Below are 17,058 nucleotides of genomic sequence, written 5' to 3'. Positions count from 1 at the left end.
GAAGGGAAGAGGAGGAGGAGGAGGAGGAGGAGGCAGGTCCGGTGTGGGAACCGGCCGTCGGCGGCGGCCGGGCCGAGGGCTCTGCCCTGGGTCTGTCGGTGCGCGCCTGCTGGAGGAAGGTGCGGTGTGTCCGTTGGAAGAGGAAAGGAAGACGGCCCCAGCCCGCAGCGCTTCGCACGCAGAGATTTTCCGCAATACGCTCGTTTTCCGCTCGTGTTCGTTCGACTTAGCGTATACTTCACTCGCCCTAGGCAGAGCGAACATGACCGCGGGAGATGTTGGAAAGGGCAGGTGGCGAAAACTCGACACCCGCTCTGTTGTTACTCTGTGCTCCCCCTAACTGGTACAGAAATTGTCCCCCTCCCCCTTCTCAATGACAAGCGATAGAACGGTGGTAATTTTTGAGAAATACAAGGCCTCGCTGTAGTTTAGCAGGTATTCTGCCGGATAGTTTCCGATTACTTTGAGCGGTAGCGTGAAAAAATTAAACTCCATCATCTGAAAAACAAAGCGTGTTTTTAAGTGCATTCTGCTTGCACACGTATATTTGCAGTAGCTGACTGCTGGTGTTTTCAAGTTACTTATTCACACCGGTAGAAGCCCATCCTAGAACTTTAATGGAAAACTGAAGAAAGAAGGAAGGGAAACTGATTTTACTTTGATGGCCATTAAATTCACATACAGATTTTTAGGGGTTGGCTTTATTTTTTAATTCTTCTTACCTATTTTTTTAAAATCCATTTGCAAGATCAAAATTACCTTATGCTGGAGCCCGATTTCTTTCTTCAGCAGTTTATAAGGGGAAGGTATGCTTTTACACCAGGTCTTACATTTTTGGATAGCTTATGGCTCAAGTGGTTCCCTGACACGTCATGCTCCGCAAGCAGATACCCGTGATGCTGCAGCCCCTCAGTGTCTTCATTTGTGTTCTCTTGAGTTTCAGAAGTGTTCGGTGGCCCGTGCTGCAGGTGGAGTTTGTGTGCTTAGCTGTGTGCTCTACTCTCAGGCACAAAGTCGCTCAGTTAATTATACAAGCAGAAAATTCTGGTTTTCTGGCCTTTTACTGCCATCACAATTAGGCCATGTACCTGTGGTCTAATTGCTTCTCTGTAGCTTTTCACCTGATTATTCACTGCTTAATGATTGCTCTCTGGTTTATGTAGAAATATCTGGAGTTCCCAGAAGCTTTTATTATCTCTGCAAGACAAGAACATAATTAAGTGCAGTGGGATGAGTGACTTAATGGAGTACTTTTCTGATACAAATGCTTGAAAAGAAAAAAAATATCAGACGTGACCCAGAGCAACAGCACATGAGGGTAAAAAACTCCGAAGTCTGTCTTCAGTGCCATCATGTGAGCTAGTGTGGCACTTTGTGACTCCGTTTACCAGCTGGAGCGGATGGCATAATGTCATTTATTTCAAAAGCTCTTGGCAAATACGGTTGAGATATGTGATGGGTTTTGAAGCCTGTGGGTGAGAAGTAGTACGTGTCTGCAAAGCAGGATTGTTAAACTCATTTTGGGGCAGTTCTTCCTTTCTTACGCTTTCTGTAAAGTAGGAAGGGGGAAGAAAAGACCACCCAGGAATTTGTAACAAGGTGCAGACACTAATGCAAGGCAATCCTCTCTTTGCACCTGCGTGTTGAGGTGTGAGTTTATTTGATACGCAGTACGTTACCTGTTCCTGTTTATTTCAGAGCGTAGCAGGTCATTGTGCTGAGCATAGGAAAGATGGATGGCGAATCAGAAATTTTGCTATGTGGAAAATGAAAGCACTTGCTGCAAAAATGGAAATTGTGCTAATGCAGGTAATAACTGAGATGTCACGTCCTTATCAGCTACGCGAGATACATTTGAGGGACCTTTACGCTTTCTCCACATCACCTTCAACAACATGTAGGCTACTATGATTTCTCCACCCCTTTGTTGCTATTCTCATCTGACAGCCCCTAGAACAAGACTGACATTGATGCTTCTGTAATGCTGCATGTCATCAGTCTGCTGTTTGTGAAGAATGCGACACAGGAAAGTCCTAGAAGGCGAATGCCTTTGATGAGCAGGTCGCACAGCAGTATTGCTGTTCTTGCTACACTGTGTCCCCTGCATATCTGAAACATTGACCAAGAAAAGTATTTGTTAATTCAGCCATATTTAGGATTAAAGTCTTGTCAGGACACAAGCTATCTAAAAATAACTGGACGTACACCTCTTGAAAGAGTGCAGAGCATCCACAAAAGATCTTGGTTAAAAAGCAAAACAAACCATTTTTTACATCAGCCTATGATGCGCTTTCTGTGGCTTGTTTTGCACCCTTATACTCTGGGTTTCCCTAAACACCTGTTGCATTGTTTACAGTGCTTTCAGGAAAAGAGCTTTTGGGCAATTCCTTGAATTGCTGCTCATGCTCAGCATTGGGCTTTTGTATAAATGTTTAAGTGTTTTATGATACGAGTTTAGTCCCCAAAAGCCATAGCCAAGACAGGCTGAGCTTGTGCCACAGCTGGGCAGCGCTGGCCCCTTGCTGGGGCAGCAGGTGTTAGGAGGGATCGTGCTGTTGACATTAGGTGGAGCTGGGGAGGGCAGTGCTTGGGATGGGCCGTGTGGGAATGCCAGGGTGCCCAGGCTGTGTGATCAAAATCCCCCTTAGGCTGTTGCCCAGGTAACCGAGCAGCAGGATCCCTCCTGCCATGACCACGAGCCACAGCGACCGGGTGTCCCTTTGTATTCCCATCAGTTGATATGCTGCCTTTCCACCCAGCGCATCTCCGTGTGGCGATGGACTGTCCTTTGCTAATTGGGAGTAGCCTCCAATTGGTGAAGGAACCTGTTTGCTGCTTGTGGTGGAGGCTTGAAGCGGGGTGGAGGGAGCATGGGTGCAGCTGGCAGCTGCAGATCAGACATTGCTCCCTGGCATGCGCGGGTGCCATCGTGGCACTAGCAGCAGACTTGGCACAAGTGTGGAGTTCTTCCTGAAACAGTGAGAGGGGTTGCGTGGGACAGGGACTTCGCTTGTGCTGAGAAGTCATTAGAGCCAGTACCTGCACAGAAGTAGCCGCTGCTCCGGGCTCCAGCCTGAGGCATATTTCCGTGGTCCAGCTAGGCAGAGCATATGAAGAAGCATCAGTGTTCAAGAGTAAACTCATAACGGGGAGACCTGATCCTGAGCAACGGCTGCGCTTGTGCGTATCTTTGGCTTGGCTTTTGTTGTTGTAGTAGCAGCAAATGGTTTATCTTTTTGTGAACAGGGCTCTGCTAGCTTGGTGTGTCTTTGGTCGTGCTTCCTCTTCTCCTGTCCTCTTCCCTCTCAAAAGTTCAGTCTCTTCCTCCTTCCTCTTCTCTTCTTGACTGATGTGCTTGCTGTTTCAGCAGCCTTATTCTCTCTTAGATTTGGGTCATGATCTTTGTGTTGCTTTGCCTCTCGCTGGGGTATTGGGAAAATTGGTTATTTGAAGAGGAGAACCTTTTCATGGTTAGAAAAGGGAGAACTATCTTCTCGATCCTGCTTGTATCGTGATCTTAGCCATACATAATCAGACTATTTGCCAACCATAATTTAGATTGTCTAGACATCATTGAGGAGCAATAGATAGTGTTATTCAAGTTTTTAATACATACTGCCAAAACTGATTTATAAAAGTGAATATAGATTATCCTTATTTTACGGATGAAAGCAAATTGGTGAGTTACCATTTCATGGAAGGTCCGTGACAAAGACAGCATTTGTTTTCCCAAGTTTTCTGGAGCTCGTTACTACAGTATACCTTTGCCTTTGGAACAAATCTGTGATCATATCTGCAGTTTCTAGGTTCTTAAGATTATTATGTTTATTAAATAAGTAATCTGTCCTTCAGAGATACTTTGTTAAGCTACTGTTCGCTAAAATGTTGTACTGAACCAGATGGGCCTTGTTTCTGCAGTGGTTGTTGCTGGCCTGGATTAGTCCTCTGGCCCTGCTTGTTCTGAGGCTCCACAGGAGCTTATTGCAGGGGACACACAGGAATGGCTGGAGGTTGGCAAGAAGAGAGACAGGGAACAGCATGAGACAGCATTGCCTCAGAGAGAAATGCCTGTGAATGTACACACATTTCAGCTTCTTGGTAGTGATTTCAGCAACACATGTGATGATACGGCAGTCCCTGGGTTTTTTTTTAGCAACTTTAATTTCTTTAATTTTCTATTGATACTCCTGCAAGGGCAGTAATGTGTTTGGGTGTGCTCTGGGTTAGTCAGCTTCATTACTTCATAAAGGGATGTTTCAATAATATGAAAAGTAAAAGTCATTCAGAACTAACTTCATCTTTTGTATTTTGGCAGGTTTAAAAAATGGCTGAAGATGGCAGTGATGAGACTATGTTTATCTGTAAGTATTAGAAAGGAAAATGATCTAACTCTCATGATGTGACTTGTCTACTCAGAATGTTTGAAATTAAAGACTAAAACAGACTAAGTGTTTATTTAGAAAAGTGTTTATGTAAAGGAAGCTCAAACAGCCTATGGAGAAGTAGAGAGAAGGTTGCTCATTTTAAGCATACACATTCTCCTGGTTTTGTTGGCAAACACACAAAGAGACCTCTGAATGTGAGTTAGCAGAACAGCTTTTTCGTGGTTGAAGCAAGTGAGATTGAAGGCCTAACACTAGTCTAAGCCTTATGTTTACACAGCCAGCTTTAGCAGCCGGGGGTGTCTGTGGGGAACTCTGACCTCTAGCCTGAGTTGAAGATCTGCAGCTCCACAGAAGGAGGACGCAGGCTCATTATTCTTCCTGGACAAGCCCAGTTTGAGATGCCCTGACTGCCCTGACAGGTCTCACTCGTGGCATTCACTGTGTTTTCTTGTGCGCCTGCAGCTAGGCCTGTGCTTCATGCAGCTTAGCTTTGTGGTCTGCCTTCTGTGTAACCCTGTGTGCCAGGCTGGGATCCATGACCTGGGATTTGGACTCATGGGGTCAGGGTGCATGAAGAGAGGCTGCAGCGGTGGTGTGCCCAGGCAGTGTGGTGGGCAGTGTCCCAGGCTTGATGGAACTTGGCTAGTAGGCTGCTTTCCTACTGGCATACTAGCCCTGCAGCCTCTCCTTTGTCAACAGCCTGGGACATGCAGGATCTGGTGTTAGAGTGGAGAAAAGTTAAGAGATGCGGAGTCTGCTCGCCTACTTGTACGAGCAGAGCGGGCCCAGATATTGTGGATCCAATCTGGGAAGAGCAGAATGGAGCATGTGTCTTTGGTGATATGGATCCACAGTCTTTCACCTCTGATGGCTCCACGGATGCATGTTAACCTTATGGCAACTCTATTGGAAAGTTCCACTTTTCCCTCCACCACAGAATCACCAGGGTTCCTTCAAAAATAGTGTTGACTCAATAGGCATTTGTATTGAGTTGCGAATACCAGTAGTGAAGTTACCTTATCTTCCCTTTAATAGAAAGACCCCGGTGGACAGCAACAGGGATGGGGATGTGATGCCGTTCCCTAATTGCAGAGGTAGAAGGTGTCACACAACACAATTTTCCCACTTCCAGTGGAAGCTGGGTTCATTGAATTCCTTGAGCTTTCTTGTGCTTTGTGTAAGTTTTTCCCATGGGATATGGGGACTACTTATGTTCTGAAAAAGTGAGTTGTTAAAAATGATACTGTGCACTCCTAGTTAACATCATTGAATACATATTTCGTAGACATAAGAGAGTTTTGGAATACTTTTAATAGAACTGTGTGAATATACTACACCCAGGGTATCTTACCATTTATCCCATGCTTAGTTTTGTATTTCTCCTGTGGCTGTAATCTCTTGAAAGTGTCACGTATGGTGAGTGTAACAGCCTTGGGGAATGTCTGCTGTAAGGTATCCCGTAGATTTTGAGAGGCATGCTTCACAATGTCAGTATCATATTCCCCTGGCTTTGATCATTCATCTGCAAAGGAGTGAGAGAAATGTGTAGCTTATTCCTGCATGTAGTCTTGGACAGTGCTGTCTGCACTTTGTTGAACCTGTGCAGTGGCTATCTTTGCAGAAGTGAGGGGGGCCTAGGTGCAGTTGAAAGATAAGGGGAGTGACAAAGTGCTCCACTTCCTTTGCCAGCAAAGCTTGTTTAAGAAGCTGTCGCTCTGGCTATTCCTTCCTGTCCCCGTTGGTTATGACAACCCTTTGTGGATGATAATCCAGTTTTTTTCAGCAGTCTGGTTTACGCATTCCTCTGTGGCTCCTCCACCGTCTCTGGTTTTGGAAATTTGTATTTAGCCCAGATTATTTCAGTAATATTAAGTGCAACGTGAGCTACAGGCACACCTAAGGGGCGGGGTGGTGGTACAGTAAACAGCGCAGGACAGGGTAGGCCATTTGGCTGGAGGCTTAGTTTTGATGCTGGTGCTATGTGGATAGTGCTTGCTTGCAGATCCTTTCCTCCGATACATCTCTCTGTTGCTGTACAGCAAACTGGACTCGGAGATTCATTCAGCTGAAAAGTAAACTGCTGGGAAAAGCTGGTTGTTTCATTCCTTGGTTCACCGGAAGGCAGCACAAACACAAACAACTGTACGAGAAGCAGCGGCCAGGCTTGGGGGTTGCATGAGCTGGTACTGCTGTTTGTGAAATGTATGTGGATTTTCACTGCTAAGCTGTTTTTGTTGCCAGAAGAAGAAACAATGTGGAGCTGTGCGTTGTAGTTTGGGATCCCTTTTCTACATCTTAGAAGAAATCCTTTTGTTAGTTCACTGGGGCAAATACTGGGAGGGAGGGATTTCCAGTTAGGAGTACAGAGTAGCTTTACCAGAGGGGACATACCCTGGAATGACATGGCTTTTGTCTTGTTCTCTTCCCAAACAAGATGTAACCACCCTCTTACTTTGCATCCTTACTGGGGCTACCTGACTTGCCCTTGTGTGCATGGAGCTCAGGTAGAAATCGCACTATAAGAATATAAGCCCTGTGCAATGACCTCTTTTTAAGCTGTGTCAGCAGCTGACCAGGCAGAGCAGTTTGACAGCTATTTTTCACAGTGAAGCAATGTATATGCATTTGAAATCCTGTTAAGTTGGCTTATTTTAGAAAGCCTCAAATTATCCTGGTCTGAAAATTGTTTCTTAGGAACCATTCAGTTCTGGGTAATTTACAGCCACTTAAACTAAAAGTTAATTTAGGTAAGCTAACAGTGAATTAAGAAGTGGCCAAAGTGTATTGTGCAGCCAGCTGACTTGTTTGGAAAGGCACCAGAAGGTATCTTGGAGGTATCTTTCCCTGCGCTGTGGGTGAAGAATGTGAGCGGGCAAGGCATGGCACTGGGCAGTGCTGGGCTCCCCCAGCATGCTCATACCCTGCCGAGGCCCTGTGCCAGCTCTCCTACTGGTGCTGGGTTTATGCCTCCTGCCGCTAAAAAGACCATGCTACCCAAGCTGTTTCTAAAAGCTTGGGTTCTGGCGAAGGTAGTAATGTGGTTTTCTTTAGCTGCTAGATGTTACGGCACTTTATCTGAAGACTAATGCCATCTTTAAGCAGAATATTTACTGTAGATTTGTAAGGCGATTATTTTCCTTTGAGAGAGAGTTTAAACAATTGTCTTCTGATAGTACTGATCACGGTCTGTGTTACCTCACCTACACAGGTGCCAGCTATCAACTTGTTCAATTATACATGTTCTTTTAAGCAATATAAACAAACATCTGTCTCTGTATGTATGTATTTTGCCTGGTGCTAGATTTTGTATTTGGTTCTTGAAAGAAGGTAGCTGTCTTACGAAAGTGTTTTTCATCAACCTTTCTGTATACTGTCTGTTTCCTTGCAGGGTGTGAGGACTGTGGACAGTACCATGATTCAGAGTGTCCTGAACTGGGCCCCGTGGTGACAGTCAAAGACTCCTTTGTATTGAGCAGGGCAAGGTAAGGAACGTTTGTGTTAGTTCTGACTAATCCAACACCCATGTTAGTTCTTTAAAGCATATTTGCTGTTTAGGGGGTGTCACACTGACAGCTGAGAAGTGAAGTCCCATTCTATGGAAGGCACATGGCCTTGATTAAATAGAAAAGTTGGTGCACGCACCTAAGTGCTTTTCTGAATTGAAGCCAAAAAATAACTTGCTGCTCATCAGGACTTGGCTTCTTTGCTGAGGTTTCTGGCAAAAAGTCAGATGGTGCCAGATGGGGTGATAACTTCTGTCTTGGTCAAGTACCTGCAGCTTTATTCCCTCCTCAGATGTACCATATTAGTTTCAGAGAAGTGTGTGAGGATTTCTCATTTGTATGAATGGTTGTGTCCTCCTGCTTGGTGTAACCTCTGTAGTTCCTCCATTGAGAAGCGAAAGAAGTTGTTCTCATTATTGTGAGTCTTTACAAATGATTAGGGGTAATGCTTCTGTCAGAAAATCTGTGACAGCACAGCAGAAACATTCACACTTGCCAAAAGAAACAAATAGACTAAATCTAGTTAGGAGAAAACAACACTGAGTAGTGATTTTTACGGAGAAAGGCAATCGGGCATTGTCAGCAAAATTTGTATTAAGGTGTAAAATGTAAGGCTAAGGAAAAGAAACAACTATTGTGAATATGCAGTACAAATCCAAAAAGGGAAGAGAGTTCAAATGGCTTCATGTATTATACAGTGTGCTTAGGGCTTCCATATTTCTTTGTGGGAAGTCATGGACAGAAAACTCGGGCACGTGGGCAGCAAGTCTGACACACGCTGGATATGTAGGCCATACTGTGTATTCCTAGGATCATTTTGTAACAAATACTGAATGTGCTGGGTCTGCCGCCTGGGTGCCATGACCCCTCTCTGCCTGGGAAGGATGCTCTTGGTGTCCCGCAGTGTAAACTGGCTGCACGTGTGCAGGAGCCATAGCCGTTTTTCTGGGCCTTCCCAGAAAAGGAAGCTTCCTGCAGCGCCTGCCAGGCACCGCCTTCCTGTGCCTGGAAACCTGCCATGGATCATCTTCTGCAGCAAGTGTTAATGGGGACTACTGTCTCCACAGCCCTGACACTAGAGGTGCTTCGTTCTTGAGGGTAATTTCAAAATGCCCATAGGAATAATAGAAACTGGTCATGGAGGTGCTTTTCTTATACACAGATACTGGGCAGTGCAGTAAGTTTCTAGCCCATACTAAGCAGATTCAGTGAAAAGTTAAACTATTATTTCTTACCTTTTTTCTTTTTTTCTTTTTTTTGCCTTGCAATTTAATGCTTATATTGATTTGTATGGTGGAAAATTACCATACTGTCTAGATGTTCCTGCTGTGAACATTTGCAAATATGGTGCATGTACCGGGTTTCAGCCTTCTTTTGACATGCAGATGCTGTTTTCCCTAGTGGAAGTGTGGGCTGCTGGGTAGTGGATTTGAAAGCAGAGTTTTAAAATGGCTGTGTTACAGAAAAATGTATTAATTTTCCTGAAGAGTTTACAGCTGAAAACAGGCAAGATAAGAAAGGGAAAGAAGAAATATAGTTGCAGCCTTTATTTTACATCTGGGGAACAGTAGCTGAGAGAGTAAGTTGTCTGAGGTTGAGGGCAAGTTTAACCACAAACTGGATATGAATCTATTAAAAACCAGTCGAGCTGCTTAACCACATGATCATTGTTTCGTCTGTCCTACTGCAAAGGTAGAATGGATGCTTTATGGTTAGAAAAGAAGTGTTAAACATCTGAACTTCACTGTCTCTAAGATTCATATTCTGTTATTAAAACTGAAAGCATTTTTTCAGTTCATTTGTTTATCACTATGATTACAATCTTTTTGTATTTCTCTTCATCTAGACAGGGAAGTAGATCTGCCAGGGTCAGCTTCTATAGAGTAGTCAGTAGCCTGTCTGATTATTTTTAGCTTTTCATCCATTAGCACAGACCTGAAAAAACAGGGTTACATTTGGTGTCTGTAGAACCAATATGGTGGTTCCAGTAATTTGGAAGATGTTCTTTGTGTATTGTATGTAGTAACAATATTTACTACGTGTAGTTCTTCTCAGAAGCTTGTTTGGTACATGAGAGAGGCTGGGAGCACAGAAGTACTTGTGATCAATGTATCAATGTTTGCAATAAGGGAGTTAGAAGACAGAAGGGAAACTTCCAGGGCTTTCATCTTAAGGGCTATGATCTGCGTAAGTACATAAGGTGTTAATTTGGGGAGGGATATAGGTTGTTTTTTAAAATAAGCATGATCATAACCAGAGATCTGTAGAGCCATAGGATAATTTATTTTGGAAGAGGTCTCAGAATATTCCAGTCAGAACTAACATCCAGGCTGAACTTCTTATTTTCCATTTTTATGCATATTGTCTCTTCTGCTCTTGCCATGAGCCCCTGGGAAGAGCCTGACTCCTCTGTCTCAGTGATGTCCCTGTAGGTGTGCACAGGTGGCTCTTTGGGCCCCCACAGCCATCTCTTCCCCAGGCTGATCAAGCTCTGCTTCCCCAGCCTCTCCTCACAAGGTAACTGCTCTAGCCCTTGACTGTCCTGGTGGTACTCCCCTGAGCTCACTCCAGTTTGTCAATGTCTTTCCCATATTGGAAGCCCAAAACAGGAGGCAATAGATAGCTAGGATGTAGCAAGTGCAGAGGGGGATAACCACTTGCCTCAATTTGTTAGCTGCTTCTGTTCATGCCATCCAGGATGCATTTGGTCCCCTTTGCTGCTGGGACATGCTATGGCCTCATGTCCAGCTTGCTGCTCACCACCACCCCCAGGGTCTTTCTCCCTGGTGATGGTACTGGCTGGGGTTCTTCCTGCCCAGGTGCAGGACTTTGGGACATGTCATTGGAATTTCATGTGATTCCTGTCAATGTATCTCTCCAGGCTGTCCAGGGTCCCCCTGGATAGCAATCCTGCCCTCAGATATATGGACTGTGTCCCCCAACTGGTATGATCTGCAGACTGGATGAGAATGCACTCCATTGCCCCTTCTAGGTCGTTGATAAAGGTGTTAAACAGTACAGGTCCCAGCACAGACCTCTGTGGTATCCCAGTTGTTGTGGCCTCCAAGTAAAGAACCATTTATCATGACCCTCTAAGCCTGACCACTGTCACGTCCCAATTTCTCAGGACAACAACTCAGGTTTGCTGATTCCCAGGTCAGGATTAAGGTGAAATGACACCAGGGATCCTTTAACTCCAAAAACTCAACTTTAATTCGCTCACAAGAATTGGCATGCTCACCACAAAAATTGGTATGCTCACAACAAAAATTGTCATGAAACTACGTCAGTAAACTGTGTAACGTGTGCTAACGCTACATCACCAAACATATACTACAGGCCTTGCTTATTTTTGGATCAGTTCAGGGAAGACAATAAGGAGACCCCTCCCATTGAGTCATGAGGTTCAGAGCGGACCCCTTTACTTTCTAGACTCCTCAGTGAGGAGTCCAGGGGCGGCTGGATTCACTCCTAGTCCCAGACTTCGTCAACGGTTTATGTCTAAAGGGATAAGGTGTAGGGATTACAGAAAAGGAAAAAGAAAGAGAAAGAGAGAAACAAGGCAGAGAAGAGAAAGATTTCACTGGTCCTGGGTCCAGCGTTGGTTCAGTCAGCCAAGGGGTCCGGCTCCAGTGGGCGCATGCCTGGGGGAGGCTTCAGTTTGTGTCCTTTTATCATCCTTGCCCCTCGTTCGGGCAGGCACTCGAACTCATTAGGCTAATTAGGTGTCCTGAGCAGTTTGTGAGCCGTTGGGAAATAGGTCTGTGGACTTGGGGGTCGTTTGGGGAGTAACTTCCCCTTCTCTGCAGACAGGATCTTTCACCATACATGGTGAGCTGCCCTGCTCAGCATATCCAAAACAGCACATCAGAACGGGGAGCTGTGCACCCTCCGGCAGGGTACGATGCCCTGCCCCACCAGTTGCTGATGGGTGCTGATCGGCTTCTTTTCACCTGGGATTCCTTGCTATGCAGGGTTCGTTGTTATGCAGAGTTCGTCCTTAAGCAGAACTTGCCCCACCACAGTGTTTGAGACATTAACTCTTCCAGTCTCTCATAACCACCCAACAAGTTATTTACTCTAGTAGTTGTGTACCTGCCCAGACCATAACATCCCAACCTGGATACAGAGGTAGCAGTTTTGAAAGTCTTAGGAAGTCAAGGGAAATAACATCCACTGCTCTTCCCTCATCTATAAACCTGGTCATTTTATCCTGGAAGGCATACAGTTTGTCAGGCATGAGCTGCCCTTAATCAATCCTTGGTGACTGTTTCCAGTCACCTTCTCCTCATGTGCCCATAAACGTCTCCCAAAAAGGTCTTGTTCAGTGATTTTCCCAGGAACTGAAGTGAGGCCGACCAATCTGTGGTTCCTTGTATCATCCTTTTGGCCTTTTTTGAAGATGGGTGCAACATTTGTCTGCCTTCAGTCATCATGGACCTCCCTGATGCCCATGATCTTTCCAAGACAATAGAGAATAGTCTTACTGTGGTATTGGACTGCTCTGTCAGCACCCTCAGGTGCAGCCTGTTGGGTCCCTGGACTTACATGGATTGAACTCTCTCAAGTAATCACTGATTTGGCCCTCCTCAACTATTGGTAGTTATTCTCCTCTGTTTATTTATAAATCCTCATAGAAGTTAGGGTATGTTGATCAGAAAACTTTGCTGTCACTGGAGATTGGAGCAATAGATGCTGACTTCTTTCTTCCGTGGGCGCCAACACTGCAGTGTTGTCCCATTTGTAACTGGTTTTGTTTCTCAATTCTCTCTTCAATTTTTAGATCATCTCTGCCTTCTAATTTGGAGATAAGGCAATTGGAAGATGGGACTGAAGGAGTGTTTGCTCTGACTCAGCTAGTGAAGCGTACACAGTTTGGCCCATTTGAATCCAAGAGAGTTGCCAAGCTGGAAAAAGAATCAGTTTTTCCCCTGAAGGTAAGACACGGCACATGAAAAGCCATAACAAGGAGTCAGTTTTTACCTGTGATGAATTTATGCTATCTAACACTATGGAGAAAAAAAGAAGTGTGTGGGGGCGTAATTTGGGACATCTTTTAGGCATACGCTATAATGGACTAGCTAAACAAGCGTTCTCTGGGCAAGATACAGAAGAACCAAACTAGAGGCTCATTCTGCATGTTTGAAGTGAATATCCTTACAGGAGATAGGGCTAGGATACAGTCAGCGAAACTCCTTGTCTTTCACCTTCTGCATGTGATCATACAAGAAGGACAATGTCTATGGCGGTTCATTTCAGTTGTTTTAATGAGGGTTCAATTTTATTATATTTGCTTAATGAGTGCCATATGCATTAGGTTTATGGAACATGCAGAATAAATATAATTTTTTTTCTATCTTGCATTTATTTTATTCTTCTCTTGACAAGTTTTGGTAGGAAAAAATGCTATGGTAAAAATTGAGTTCAGTCTTAGTTTTCAGTAATACTTAACTCAGAAGTAAAGATTTAGAAACATGACTCAGGCTGATGGGTGTTTCACAGCGTGCTGTTTGGATTCCCCTCCATTCTCCTGTATTCAGTCATTCAATTTTTGTGAGAAACTGGTGCCTATAGCAAGAATTCTTAGGATAGAAGTTCAGTTTGTTTCCATCCTGCCTCTGGTAGTCTGTTGTCCTGGTTTCAGCTGGGATAGAGTTAATTGTCTTCCTAGTAGCTGGTATGGTGCTATGTTTTGAGTTCAGTATGCAAAGAATGTTGATAACACTGACGATTTCAGTTGTTGCTCAGTAGTGTTTAGACTAAAATCAAGGATTTTTCAGCTTCTCAAGCCCAGCCAGTGAGAAAGCTGGAGGGGCACAAGAAGTTGGCACAGGACACAGCCAGGGCACCTGACCCAAACTGGCCAACGGGGTACTCCATACCATGGGACATCGCATCCAGTATAGGAACTGGGGGGAGTGGGGGCGGGGGATCACTGCTCAGGGACTAGCTGGGTGTTGATCGGCGGGTGGTGAGCAATTGCACTGCGCATCTTTTGTACATCCCAATCCTTTTATTATTACTGTTGTCATTTTATTAGTATTGTCATTATTAGTTTCTTCTTGTCTGTTCTATTAAACTGTTCTTATCTCAACCCACGAGTTTTACTTCTTTTCCCAATTTTCTCCCCCATCCCACTGGGGGGGAGGGTGGCGGGGGGGCGAGTGAGCGGCTGCATGGTGCTTAGTTGCTGGCTGGGGTTAAACCACAACATCTGTCTTAGACTTACTGATCTGAAGATGTGACTGGTACATGAAACATGCCTGATACAAGTGTTGAGGCTTGCTTTGTCTCTGATGTACATTGAATGGAAGCCATTGCAAAAGCAGAAAATAAAAGTTCTTAACACTGTATTATTTGTTAGGGTTTTATTATATGCATATTTTGCTTGGCAGCTGTTCCAGAAGGATGGGCCCCTGGTATATTTTGACACCTCGAATGAAGATGATTGCAACTGGATGATGATGGTGCGACCAGCCACTGAATATGAGCATCAAAACTTAACTGCCTTCCAGCATGACAATGATATTTACTTCACCACCTCCCGGGACATCCCACCAGGAACTGAGCTGCGAGTGTGGTATGCAGCTTTTTACGCCAAAAAAATGGAAAAGCCAGTGCTGAAGCAGGTCACTAGTATTGCCAATGGTATGTGTGGGGGCCTTTTTTCCTTCCTAAGGGCCCAGTGCTGATAGTCCCCTACTGTTGTAGTTGACAGTGCTGTTTATCAAATAGGCTCTGACCCTGAGTTTGTTAGCCTTTAAAGTCAGGCTAACCTGCATACATGGTTGTCCTACAAGAAGAAAGCATAGATTCTTCACCATGATGTATCTGAATTTTTGAAAATGGATGGCCTAGGCGATGATTCAGCCTCTTGACAGTGAACAAACTGGATAAATAGTTCTTAACTAAAGAACTGGTGGTTGCATCAAAAACATTTCTGGTTAGAAGAGCAAAAGAACCCAAGTGTCAGTGTAAGTCTAAACATATATGCAGATTTGCTAAAGAAGCCATTCTTTTTCAGTTGTAGTGAAAATGTTTTGGTTTTGCTCAGAACTGTTATACAGTTCTAAAAAACTACTTTTGTCTTATGCAGTCTACATGGGACCCACTAGAATAAGATAAGCTCAAGAGTGAACTGCCATTCCACATGATTATGCATTGGCAAAGAAAGGCAGCAGATTTTTTAGAATCTGAATTAGAATTGCCAGAAGTCTTTTGTTCCTCTGCCCCTTTGTTTTCTTCTGCTTTTGCATTTCTACAGCTAAAAGAAATGATCCTTTAGCATTGCAAGGGCATTTTCTTCCTGATCTTGAGTTTGGAGTACTCCCTGAATGGTATTACTGCTGTGCTGAGTATAGTTTGGGGTGACAAATGGCTTGGGGAGAGGTCATTGCCATCAGCGTGCTTTATGGCTGATCTTGATGGTAAGCACAGTCTAAAGTGCTACAGCTGAATCAATGTGGTTAACAGGTTTCTGAATTCTAAGATGTTTCCAGCTGGTATTAACTGAGAGGTTTCATCTTTTTCCTTTTTAGTTTAACCTGTTCATGTATTTTTGTGTGTATATGGATATTTAAAAATATTGTGAGGTATGTCCTGCTTTCTCTGTTCAGCACTTTCACTATACACTCCAGAATATGAAAGGCTCATTGTATGAGATTCAGGCATAAGAATGTCCTAGTTAGGATTTTACATGAGAATGTTTTTGCAGGCCTGCTATAGGGCAAAATTTTCTGACTATGGTTACTGCCCTCAGCACAGAGCAAGAGAATCAAAGGGTCTGGAAAGTAAAGAAAAGGAACTGTTTTTCCTCTTCACAGATTTGTGTTTGGTAGTGATGGAATCTGATAAAGAGGGGAATAAAATCTCTTCAAAACCTTCATCTGCTGTCTTCCCCCATAAAAAAACGAAGAAATCCAGCATACCAGCAGCTGATCCAGCAGGTATGCAAAATTATGGTATTTTTAAGGGAGATAAAGGACAGATATAGATCTAAGTTGCTGTTAGGTGTACCACTTCTATGCATATATTATAGTTATATAACTTTCAACAAATACTAATTTAAAGATAATTTGAAAGTCTGGATTTTGATTTTTATTTTCATGGGCATAGTACTTAAAATACATATGCAGTTCAAAAAGCGACAGAGGAGCCGATAAACCTTTAGGCAGGTGATTTTCATGAAAACCACAACTGCTTCTGACTTTAGAGGTAGTTAGTGTTGGGGCGGGGCCAATTTCAAAAGAAAATCTTCAGACTCTCTGTGCAAAGTGTAATAGTTCCAATGATCAGGTTCTAGAAGAAAACATGAGACTGTGAATGCAAGAACAGTGCTGTTTGGAAATGAAAAGAACACTGGCCATCCTTACATTAAATTACAATAATACCAGAAGCCTATTAGAGTTTGGACTGTTCTAGATTACAGGAGCTCAAATTCAGATAAACTTACAAGCAATACAGATACTCTTGGCAAAGAACATATGGCTCAGGAAATAACCAGTGGTGTCATAGGAACTTGGTCTCCAAGGTTGACTATGAAGCAATGCCCTTCCACCCTGTAATCTCTGATAAGTAGAACAATGTAATTAAGAACCCACTTAACACAAACTGCCGTGTCTAAAAGTAAACTCAGAGTACATAGTGTGAAGATCAGGATCAGAACAAAACCATTCTGGATCTGTTCTTTGAAAAGGTTACTTTGCTAAATTTTGCTTACTAATACTAAAAGTAGCCAGGAGAAGAGGAGGAGAGTTGTTGCAGATGTGTACAGAGCAATTCATCAGAAGATCCATTCATTTAACCTGGATACTGTCACAGCTAAAATCTGAACTTGACTGGGGAGTTGTCTCTCAGTTTGGCATAACTGATTTTTCCGAGTGGGGAAGGGGGGCAACTATGAATAATTTGAACAACCCTTCCTACATCCTTCATCCTACTGTCTGAAAGTCCAACTTCAATAGAAACAAAATGCTGCCTATTATACTTTGGGAACCCTAAAGTGTTCCCACTGATGTAGTGTTCTGGTGTTTCCAAAACAAAATATGCTTCTCTTGATTCTGACTATTTGCCTCAAGTTGTACAGAGCAGTTGCCAACTGACAGATCTGTGCTTCCAAGTAAACTAGGTTGCCCTGCAGCTGCCCTGGAAGCCTGAAGAAGTGGGAACCT

At 43.8% G+C, this 17,058-nt stretch overlaps 1 protein-coding gene across 13 annotated transcripts in view; it reads left to right on the top strand.

Annotated features, from left to right (window-relative positions):
- The window catches only part of PRDM15 (PR/SET domain 15), a 41,667-nt gene that overhangs the window by 953 nt on the left and 23,656 nt on the right, over nucleotides 1–17,058 (top strand). For 6 of the 13 annotated variants that reach the window (XM_049834962.1, XM_049834960.1, XM_049834955.1 and 3 more), the window contains exons 2-6: nucleotides 4,316–4,361; nucleotides 7,774–7,867; nucleotides 12,672–12,825; nucleotides 14,284–14,536; nucleotides 15,712–15,834. In XM_049834962.1, the coding sequence (XP_049690919.1) occupies nucleotides 4,325–4,361; nucleotides 7,774–7,867; nucleotides 12,672–12,825; nucleotides 14,284–14,536; nucleotides 15,712–15,834 (661 nt within the window). In that variant the 5' untranslated portion in view covers nucleotides 4,316–4,324. Of the gene's footprint in view, nucleotides 1–72; nucleotides 344–1,191; nucleotides 1,810–2,332; nucleotides 3,181–4,315; nucleotides 4,362–7,773; nucleotides 7,868–12,671; nucleotides 12,826–14,283; nucleotides 14,537–15,711; nucleotides 15,835–17,058 lie in introns of those variants that run through there. The other 7 variants (XM_049834965.1, XM_049834964.1, XM_049834959.1 and 4 more) reach the window with 6 other exon arrangements.

The sequence above is a fragment of the Accipiter gentilis genome, chromosome 32 (genome assembly GCF_929443795.1).
Source record: "Accipiter gentilis chromosome 32, bAccGen1.1, whole genome shotgun sequence".
Taxonomy (NCBI): domain Eukaryota; kingdom Metazoa; phylum Chordata; class Aves; order Accipitriformes; family Accipitridae; genus Astur; species Astur gentilis.
This window is presented reverse-complemented; position numbering and strand designations above follow the sequence as displayed.